Source organism: Nelumbo nucifera, chromosome 1 (genome assembly GCF_055504915.1).
Source record: "Nelumbo nucifera cultivar China Antique chromosome 1, China Antique-T2T, whole genome shotgun sequence".
Classification (NCBI taxonomy): domain Eukaryota; kingdom Viridiplantae; phylum Streptophyta; class Magnoliopsida; order Proteales; family Nelumbonaceae; genus Nelumbo; species Nelumbo nucifera.
Genome location: NC_142649.1, coordinates 135,995,998 through 136,007,522, shown reverse-complemented (window position 1 = coordinate 136,007,522; position 11,525 = coordinate 135,995,998). Strand labels below are relative to the sequence as shown.

General features: G+C 40.9%; 1 protein-coding gene across 13 annotated transcripts in view; it reads right to left on the bottom strand.

Moving 5' to 3' along the window:
• Positions 1-355: 355 nt before the first annotated feature.
• Positions 356-11,525, bottom strand: part of LOC104612579 (uncharacterized) — a 73,702-nt gene continuing 62,532 nt past the window's right edge. For 6 of the 13 annotated variants that reach the window (XM_088894395.1, XM_088894398.1, XM_088894400.1 and 3 more), the window contains 2 exons: positions 7,235-7,270; positions 356-530 (listed from right to left, as the gene is read on the bottom strand). In XM_088894395.1, the coding sequence (XP_088750521.1) occupies positions 486-530; positions 7,235-7,270 (81 nt within the window). In that variant the 3' untranslated portion in view covers positions 356-485. Of the gene's footprint in view, positions 531-2,346; positions 2,746-7,130; positions 7,271-11,525 lie in introns of those variants that run through there. The other 7 variants (XR_737830.3, XR_016080223.1, XR_016080222.1 and 4 more) reach the window with 4 other exon arrangements.

Genomic DNA, 11,525 nt, shown 5'->3' with positions numbered 1-11,525 from the left:
CCTCGGACTGGTAAGCCAAGGCATGGATGGAGGAGTTCACCTGCCAAGAGAAGAAAATGAGTATCAGTATACAAAAAATCTAAGTACAAGACAATTTGAAAGATTAGTTCAAGAACATACCACCATACAGTGTGTGGCTGCTCGGGCCCCGAGCTGAGCAACTGGCAAGTCGGCCCAACGAGCGATCTCCTCAGTAAACACCGCGTCCTTGCTCTTGAGAAGGCCGAACTTCAGAGTTAAAATGCTCCGAACTGGAGCATCGCTGCTCGAAGAAGTGGCGGCCGCTGGAAAAGGCTCTGAAGACGTAGCCTCCTCGGGTATGCGGGGTGGGGTGGCCTTGCCCGAGTCCTCCTCGACCAGATCGATTACGAGAGGCTGCTCGACGATAGGTGGGTGCTCGGGCTTAGGAACGACAACCTCAATTGTGGCTACTTTAGTCTCGACGCGAGCCTTTTTGGAGGCTCTCTTCTTCTTCTTCCCCTTTTTCATGCTTCCGAAGAGCTCATCGACAGGGATGTCGTCCATGGCAGCTGCAACAAGAAACGAGCTAAGTCAGATACAGTACCGAGGTAAAACGAATAGAAAAAGTACAGCAAGTAGCGACCTACCAGGAGGATTTAGGCCGACTTGCACGAGCGTCTCCTTGGTCACGATGTTTTCGAACTTCAAGCCGAGCTCTGCCCAAGATCGGACCTCCTCCCTGTCTTCAGGTCCAGTCTAACGTCGGGGTCTTGGATGGCTGCCATCCAGTGAGTCGGGAAGGGTCACCCATCGGTGTTGCGAACCATAAAGTAACGCCTCTTCTAGGCCGGAACCTTATTAGGGAGCTCATGCAATAGTTTGTACCCGGGACAAGGAGAGTAGTAAGTTCGCCTGTCTTCGGGCAGAACACATGACATGTTTTTCTTAATGAAAATGATCGAAGAGAAGGCGTCGAGGTCAAGGTGATGGTTGTAGTCATGGAAAAGAGAAATGGTCCCTACAATATTACGGATAGAGTTCGGGTGTAGTTGGTCTATGGTAATGTTAAAGAATTTAACAATCTCGATTATAAGAGGGTGAAGTGGGAGACGTAGACCGACTACGAGCTGCTCCTCGAAGACCACGATCTCATTGTGATCATGATCCTAAGGAAAGTTGCCTAAGGGGATGCTATACACAAGGCCGATAGGGAGTCTGTACCGGGCTACTAAGGCTAGAAGCCTATCCGCCGTTATTATTGATGGGCCGAAGTTATCTGGCAGCCAACCTCGGTGGGAGGTGGAAGACAATTTACCAGAAGCTTCTCGCTCCCGCCAAGGTGAGTCCACCTCGGGCGGATTGAGGACCACATCCTATCCTGAAGTGACCACCTTGGTAGGACTAGGATCCACGGTCTGAGTTGAGGTGCCCACCTCAGCCCTAATGGATTCGCCGCTCCCGTCTAAAAGGCTATCTAAGCTAAGGCTAGACATATTAAAGAAAAGGACAACGTAATCAAAAGGAAAAAACAAAGGAATGTGGACTCACCCTCCACATCACCTAGATTCCATGCCAAATCCACCTAAGCTCGTCGTGAACTCCCTACGCTGGGTTAGGACCCCTGCTACGAGGAGTGGGGGCAATTGATGAGGAGTAATTTGGCACGACCTAATAAATAAAAATCATGTGGACGTGATCTGCATGCAGGATGACAACTCATCAAGGGAAGCCTAATCAATGGTATGCGGAGCTCGGCATAAGGTTACCTCGACAACCAATCGAGTTCGAGGCCTGAGAACCGAAGTGACACGTAATAAATACCAGTAACTTCCCAACAGACTTCAAATATTGCGGGATCATTCCGCATAACGGCAAGCCTTATATTCTCCCTGTCCAAATCGAGTGGTGATAATGAGGTTCATTGACTGATACTTACTCCCCAACTAAAGCGGAAACGGATCTCGTCCATTCAGGCTGCAGATCTCGGAACTGTTCCGGGAAACCTGTAATAACTCAATTATATAAAGGCATCAACTCCTCCATGGTCCAGGTACGTGCGATTACTTGCATCCAAGCTCTCTAGCACTCAGATTCTAACTCGCAATCATGACACTGTACTGACTTAAGCATTGAAGCAACCTCGCCAAGTTAACCGCCCTGGGTGCTCTAATCCTCTGTCTTGCAGCTTAATCCAACTCGCTACATGACTAAGGTCCATGTCATCTTCTAACTAGGAGCTTCCAGATCGTGCATCATCAGAGCCAAGGTAGTTCCAAATTTGATTCATTTATATTATTCAAATTAAACTCAAATTGCAATTGTAGTATAAATAAATTAAATTAAAAAGCATCAAAATATTATATATATTTTTATAGAATGAACTTAAGAATGACTTTGCTATTGTATTTCATGAACAAAATGAACTGAAAAGTTTTCGTGTTAATCTCTGTCATTGGAGCTTAAGCGACTCGCTTTAAGTACAAAAATTAAGGTAGGAATTAAACTGGACTTTCAACATTTACAACATGAACAAAAGATCCACAGAATAATAAACAAAAAGGCTAGTAAAAAAATGAATTAATTATAGAAAAGGATAGTTGAACAGATAACGAGGTAATAGAAAAGAAAAATCAACAAGTCTTAAGTCTATTCAGGATAGTCATTCTCACGGTCATGATGCATCTGGCTCCCTTGAAATGGATCAACCCAGTCTTTATCTTCTCTTATAGCTTGGTCCCAGCGCTATCGAAATATTCGAAGGTCCAAGGTTGATTGCCTCCTTATCTGCTCAAACGAATTATCAAACAACTGTTAATTGATAGAAATAAACACTAGCCTCTTACCAGTGTTTTCTGCGTTAAATGAAAGCTAAGGGTTCATTTGGTTTGTAGTCAAAATTAAAATTGGTTTACTATAAATGTTGGGCCCATTAAGAGCCCATGCTGATGGACTTAGGGGTTCACTGTACTTGACAATGAATTCGGCCAAGCCTTTTCACAGAGGCTGGGTCGAACCCATGTGGGCTTATGTAAGGTCATTGTTGGGGTCCCACGCCATACAAATTGAACCTAAATGGGCCAGTAACTACCTAGGGACGTGAACCATTTGCTAAATGGGCCGCCCATGATTAATTGGATTAATCAAGTGGTCACATGACAGTTTAAGCAATCATTTGAGTTGAGCGAATATGGGTTTAGATAAGGGCTTGGAGCATCCATTAGGATAAGAGGATAAGTCTTATCCACTTAGAGAGGCCAAATCCAAATAAAGATTTGGATTAGGAACCTCCTAATTCGATTAGGAGTGGTGCTACTTAAGGCTTATAAAAGGAGAGATCGAACTGCTCTAGTTACACATCTGCTTTCAGTTCTCTCTCTCTACTCTTGCTGCCCCCAAAACCCTAATTCGTTCTCCATCTTGTGACTGATCTTGAACAGTTCTGATTTCTGACTTTTGCAAGAAAATATTATAATTATTTCGTGCTCACCTCCCTTTGTATGATCCAAAGAGTTGGATTGCAGTTTTGCTGAAAACTGCATTGCTGAACTGACTTCATTCCAAGTTGTGCCATCTTCAGTGGAGGCTGGTTTTGGGATTCAGTTTGGGCGTGAATGACCACTTTGGGAGCTACATTTGTGGAATCCATATAAGGTATACTTCTCTCTCTAGTTTGGTTTCAAATCTGGTATGGTTTTGGTGCAAGAACAATCCTTGTAAAATGCAGTTTTTCTAAAACTACGAATGCGATTCTCGAAGGTTGCAAGAAAATTTTTGAAATTTCGCCCAACCATCTAGCATGGTTAGGCCATCCATATGAAGGATCTAACCTTCCTTCAACACTATCTAACAATTTATTTATTTATATAATAACACACACACACACACACACATATATATATGTTATTTATATTGCATTTTTGTAAATTTGTTATATTATTTGTTTTTTTATCAAAACATGTATATATATGATGGAATTCATAAAAAAAATGTATATATATGATGGAAATAGTTGAAAAGATACTTGTATTTTTTGTTTTTCTTTATTTAAATTATTATATTTTATTTTATTTTCTTTTAATAATTTATTAATTCTTTTAAAAATTTAAATCGGATCGGATTAGATCCAAATATCCGACTTCCTCATCGGATTCGAATTCAAATCAATGTTTGTGAGATCCGATCGGATCTATTGTTCATAGAATCGGATCGAATTCGTATATACCATGATTTGAATCCGATCTGATTTGTTTGCATCCCTATTAAAAGGAATCTTACAACTTTAAGAGGAAAATGGGTGTTTGTTTTCTCTTATCTCGTATCTTAAAGATAAATCTTATAAATTTTTGTTTTCCAATAACACTCTCAAAGCACAAACAAAATTTCTCATACATGGGGTCAAAATTGATATTTGACAATTTTTGTTTTCCAATGTAATTATTGTACTTTCAGATGTCACGCCCTTAGTTGAGTAAAGAACTACTGTTGTCAAGCTTGTTTTACAAGCTAATGGTACTAAAAGCTTGGATTAATGCCAAGGACTCCAATGAATCAAAAGGCCCACCTCTATAGGTGGAATTGGATTTTTTCTTTTTTTTTTTTGAAAGGTAAGGTAAGAATTTATTGAAAAAGAGAGAGAAGGGTACAACAACTTCCTGGTACACCTCACCGGAGAAAGAGGGGGAAAAACTCATTCCAGACTCCAAACTGACTGAGAGTGAAGCATCTGAAATAGATTTTGATGCTTAAACTCAGGTCTAACTGACAACCAAGATGTAAGTTTACAAACAGATATCTGTATCAAGTCATTTATATTTTTTGCTCTATTACAGAAAATGTGACTGTTTCCCTCAGACCAAATAGTCACAAGAATAGCCGTAGGTATGGTGCTCCAGATCAGCTTCCCCTTTTTCTTCAGGCCAGTTAGCTTCCAGCAGGAGAACAGGTATGGTGCTCCGGAGCAGGTCCTTTTTCTTCATGCCAATCAGCGTCCACACAACCCACAATTCAGATCAGGGATCTGTAGTCCTCTCCTATCCAGGTTGACTCTTGAAAGACCCTTGTTTACAGTCAGAACCCACACAAGAAAGTTTGCCTTGGAAGGTCAGATTGGGTTCCACACCTGTCTTTTTGGGAAGTCAGCAACCCCAGTCTTACTAAGCTTTGAGGCCAGACTTGATTAAGAATACACCATACGCACTCCACCTCCAGTTCCAATCATCCTCCAAATCAACTACAATGCTTTGCCTCTGTAGAACTTGCATGAACTCCACAAACGGTTCCAGCTCCAGTCAAAAAGATTTCTCCTAAATAGAGGACTCCAGGAGATGGAGCACCACTCATATCATAGGATTCGGCAACTAGATTTCAGGGTTTGCAGCACACTGATATAAAGGAGGGGAAAAGCTTCTGCAAGAGGGATATCCATGCACCATGGGTCCCTTCCAGAACTTCAGTTTGTTTCCTTTACCAATTTTAAAACCTAACCCAGTTGAGAAAACCGAGAGGGATTTAAGAATTCCTTTCCATAGAGAACAAACCCAATTCTACAGAGGGTCCAAAGACCTCCAATCTCCCCAATCCACCCCAAATTTAGCTGCAATTAGACTCCACCAAGCATTCCTCTCAGTTCCAAATTTCCACAACCATTTACTCAGGAGGGCAGTATTAAAAGTTTTTAATTTTTTTAAACGCAGACCTCCTTCCTCTATAGGCAAGCACACCTGGTTCCTACCCAGTGGGAAATTCCTCTGAAAAGCTTCCAATTTTTACCCACCTTGGCAGGGAACAAGTGGGGAGATTTGAGAGAGTACCCATCAAAAGTGTCACTCTACCTCTAGCGGAGAGGTATTTGGCCTTCCAAGAAGCCAACTTCCTTTCCGTCCTTTCAATTACAGATTCCCAGATCGAGACAGAAGTACACAAAGCTCCAAGGGGGAGCCCCAGGCACTTTCCTGGGAGATAATTAACCTGACAGGCCAACACTTCATCGAAGGTTTCCAGGTTATCAACCTGGCCGACAAGGAAGACAACACTCTTCCCTAGATTTACTTTCAGCCCAGTCACAACTTCAAACCAGCATAGAATTCCAAGCATCCCTTCCAACTGATAAGGCGCAACATCAATAAAACAAAGAGTGTCATCAGCAAACTGGAGAATGTGAACCCCCACCCCCCCGGCGTCAGATTTCAAAACCATCCCTGAAGGCAGTTAGCTTACTGAATCGAGTGAGCACTTCCATCAGACAAATGAAAAGTAAAGGGGAGAGAAGGTCCCTTTGTCTAATTCCTCTAGAGCTTTCAAAGAAACCCGCCACATGCCCATTAACGAGGACAGAGAATTTTGGAGAGGTGACACAAACCTTTATCCAGTTCCTCCACCTCTGACCAAAATTCATCTTTGCCAAGACAAAATCCAGACATCTCCAATTGACATGATCATAGGCCTTCTCAATATCCAATTTACAGATCAGACCAGGTTTTCCATCCCTCCTAGAATCAATTAGCCCATTTGCAATCAAGACACTATCCAACATTTGTCTACCAAGGACAAATGCACACAAATTGTCAGAAATTACATTCAATAGAACTTTGTTCATCCTCTCAGCCAACACCTTTGAAAGAATCTTATAGAAGCTATTTAGAAGACTAATGGGCCTGAAGTCTTTTAAGTTTGTAGCTCCAGCAATCTCAGGCTTCTCTGTAGGGATGCCGAACTGTGAAAGTTCTGAAACACACTCAGAAGATCATGCTTGATAAAGTCCCAACATTTTAAATAGAAAAGATTAGTCAAACCATCTAGTCCAGGAGACTTGTCTGACTCTAGATTTCTGATTGCATCCTTAACCATTAACCCTTGACATTCTCAAAATTTTGGAGGACATGGTCATGATTATACTCAGTTGTGCAGACTATTGATGTGGGACATTACTCCTAAAGTTTGTAAATACTAGAGTTGGCTGAACTCATGCTTGTGAGCTGAAGTAGGACCTTCTACTTGAAGACCACACATGCAAAGTTGCAGAGTATGAGAAGGCAACAGTGCATTTCATCAAAGCACACAGGCGACGATTAACTAAACCAATTTTGGCTTGACCAAGTTTGAAAAACTCTTGGACCAGTTAAAGTTCAATGACAGAATAAAACAACACACTATGGGCTCAGTGTCCTAACCTCAGTTCGCAAATCAACTGCTGCAACTCCTCATCTCTAGATTACAAGACAGAAAAACAAAAACAATGCATACTAAAATTAATATCGGGCAGCTATTTTGACACCTGCATGGAGTTGTTGCCACGAATGTCTTTTGACACCTGCAATTGATGGTATGGGATTAATTACAACATAGAATAGAAACATATTATATAAGACAACAGCATAAACAACAAGAGGCAAATTGGTTATTCTTATTAATTGCAAAGCTAGGTGTATTGTATTACCCATTACAGGAAGTTAGGCCATTTGGTCATTCTGCTTAGCTGTACAGTTTGTTATCCAGCTGGACTCCACCTTGTATTCTCTATGTATATTCTCTCAATAATCAAATAGAATATACAGTTTTCTCTCCTCTGTTCAGTTTTAGATGGGCTCTGTATATTCCATCTAAAACTGAACATAGGAGAGAAAACTATATATTCCTTTTGATTATTGAGAGAATATATATATAGAGAGAATACAAGGTGAAGTCCAGCTGGATAACAAACTGTACAGCTAAGCAAAACGAACTAACGACCTAACTTCCGTAATGGGTAATATATTGCCAGGCCCCTCAGTGCCTGGTCTAAAATAATCCAAATATTTCATATAATCATTATCTCTGTATGCGATAAGTGATGCATAAATTCGTCCACAGTGAAGGGATGAGAGATCCATCATATGGATGGCTGAAACCTGCAGGAAGGTTGGGCGAAATTTCAAAAATTTCTCTCTCTCCCATGTGGGAATCACATTCCCTATTTTAGAAAACTGCATTTTCAAAGATCAATCTTGAAACCAAACCGGACCAGATCTGAAACCAAAAGGGAGTGGAGGGTTATACCTAATACGAAGTAATAATAACCTCCAATGAAGGTGTTCACGCCCAAGGAAAAATCCAAAGACTGCTTCCACCGAAGATGACACGGTGCAAGATGAAACAGAATCAACAGGACGGTTCTTCAGCAAGAACCGAATTCTTCAGCAAGAATGTGATGGAGGGCTAGTGAGCACGACTTTAGATTACCTTTTCTACCAAAAGGTAATATCAAGAACCCTTCTTGATCGCTCCCACAGGTGGAGATCGAACTGGTATAGCAACAAAAGCAGGAGAGAAGGAGACAGTGCAGTCAAACTATGTTGTCTCTCTCTGGAATTCAGCAGTCTGTTAGATGATCAAGAGGTTCACCTTGCTCTTCTATTTATAGCCTTAAAAAGAGGTTCTCCTACTCCCATTATGAGTTTCCTAATCCAAATCTTTAATTTAGATCTGGACTCTCTTTAAGAGATAAGAATAATCCCTTATCTTATCTGCAGATAAAGATCAGCCTTCCTAATCTAATTAGGAGTTTCCTGATCCAAATCTTTATTTGGATCTAGACTCTTTGAGTGGATAGGGTTAATCCCTTATCCTATCTGCTGATATAAATCCTAGAACCGCCCTCTTTTAATTAATCTCATTAAGCCAGTTCGAATTGGGCTTTAGGCCCATTAAGCCTATCTGCTCACTAGCCCTTCAATCTACTGTCCAGTTGGTTATCCTTGTATGGCGTGAGACCCAAACATTGATCTACACATCAGCCACATGGGTTCAGCCCAACCTCTGTTACAAGGCCTAGCCGAATTCACTGTAGGAGACATTGAGCCCCTGAGTCCATCACCATGGGCTCTTAATGGGTCTAACATTTACACTAAATGGTCATTGGGTCAAGCCACCATATAAAAACCCATGAACTGTGGGCAGATGCAAGATTAGCCCATCAGGTATTACCCTCAATGGTCTTACACTTAACCTCTCAGCCCATAATGATCAAACACTGCCCGACAAGAGAGGACCTCTCCCTCGGCTGCAAGGTACAGTGCTGCACTTTCTACTCACATGGATCTCGGGAATTAAAACCTTTTGCAAACATTTTGAAACCACAATATATATATATATATATATATATATATAAATATATTTTGCAAAACAAATTTCAACGGTTGAAATCGACTGCCAGTAGTTTTGGGTTCCATCAGAGAGAGTGCATCCCCGATCATTCACTTTGTCCGACAAAGGGACTGATCCTATCACTATGATCACCCACTCAGATGAATTCTCGGACTGTTCCAACATACCCAGATTTTGACCCCCTCTAAGGATCTCACTGATTGGCATATCAAAGATAGTCCAATCCGACACCTAGCGCAATACCATAATCGAGTCTAGGGGTCAGGTGTAACATTCAAGTTTTGCCCATCTATCTCCAAGGTCCAGGGCAATACTGGAATTTGGTTCGGTTCAGTGTTTCAAGAAAACCCACACTGCATGTACCTCAGGTCTCACCCTGGCAGCTGAGACAAGCCACCCCAACCAACTTGGCGACACATCAGTGTCAACCTTGGCAGGATAAATGTCCCCAGATCTATCCAATGACTGTGAAGATTCTAAACTAACACGAGTCTCATATGTGTCCAGTTTAAGGGTATTACACAGAAACACACCACAATAACATGAATCAAATATGTACTTTATTCATTTACATTAAATGTCATAATGTACATTCTGATTGGAGCTAAGGGCATACACTGTCTAACACACAGAGCAAGTACCAAATCTTTACCCAAAAAAAAAGAACAAGTACCAAATCAGTTACAAGCATTCTTAACAAATCTTCGCAACATTGTTACCAGTGTCTCATTAATCCCAATCACATTAACAGTAGCAGAAACCATAAACCTATTGCTTGGGTGACAATTTGGTAAAATGCATAGATATTGGAAATCAATAGCCACTTCAATAGCTGAATTAAGGCTCAAATGATGATGAAGATTAAGGTGAGATTGAGAATAAGGACAACAACGAAAGACACTTCATTCAAGCTAGAAAATTGAGCAAGTTATACACCTACAGAATTCAATCAACTCCCTGACATTGAATATATATATATATATATATATACACACACACTAAGATGGTTTGGTCACACACATAGAAGACCTTTGGCAAGTGATCTGTCGCAAGTTGAAGGGGCTAGGAGTGGTGGGGGAAGACTGTTGGTTGTAGTAAAAAATGTTTTGAATGCTAATAATTTAACAATGGACATGGCATTAAACAGAACGAAATGGCGAAATAGGACTCATGTAGCTGACCCTATATCGTTGGGATAAGGCTTGGATGGTAATGATGAACCACATTTGGTATAAAATCTCATTAACGTCTCCCCCAATGTTGGGGGAGAGCTTCCAATGCAGGACACAATGATAAAAAGGGGAAACTACATCCCTGAATATAAAATCAGTAGGCCTGTAATCAGATCAGATTCATCTAAATCCAAGTTCAATTTGACAAGATGTTAGCTGCATGTGACTCCAATCCGAAATCTGATTGGATTGTGTGCAAAGCATTTGAGTTCAAATCCGATTGGATTTTTTGGATTTCATATTTTAATCCGACTTCGACTGATTTCTCCAACACCAATATAAATGTTTAGCTAAATAAAGGATTAAGGAACTTGCCGCTTTTGTTTAGTTGAGAGAATGAGAAGATTCGACGGTGGTAGCTTGCTTCAATATGCTGGTCTGCCGTTTGTTTGGGAGAACTAGATTCACTCTTGTCGTTTTCGTTTGCTTCAATCTGACAAGATTCACTCTTCAGTCGAATCAGTCCACCGTTTAGCTCAAGTATTGTGTTCGGACTTCAGTTGTAGAGAGGGGAATGGGAGAATAAAAATACTTGCAGGCTACAGCTGAAGAGAGGGGAATGGCAAGAATGAAGAAAAGGGCGGAATAAAGAATGACAACGAGAGTTGAGAGGGGAATGCAGAGTTGTAGACTTGGTTGTTGCAGAGAGTGAGAGTCGAGAGAGGAGAGAAAAGTGGTGACGAGAAAGAAGAAAACCTAGGCAAGAAGAAAATATCGATTAATTCAAGTATTGTGTTTAGAGCTTAGGGCTGGCTGACTGGGAATTTGAGGAACAGATTTCCTCATTTACCCCTAAGAGGTTTTATTTATTACACTAATGTATAAAAGTATATATAAAATATATTCATATATATATATATATCATATCATATTCGGATTTTTATTGGATCGAATGGGGGTGCGTCTGAGTTCAATCCAATTTTTAATCAGATTCTATTCTACTTCCACCATCCGAATCCGATCCGATATGACATCCTACCCCATCCGAATCCAAGATTATCGGATTGGGCCACGGGTTTTCATGTGTTGTTGATAGGTCTAAAAATCAGTGCATTACAAAGCAAAACTATTGTTCCATACAATCTCCTCCCAATGACCACAAAAATCAGCAAATTTAAGGCCACTAAATTTGCCCAATACATAGTGGCGCCGTCTGTGGGAACGTTTTCAAGACTTCCCCCTAAGAAAAAA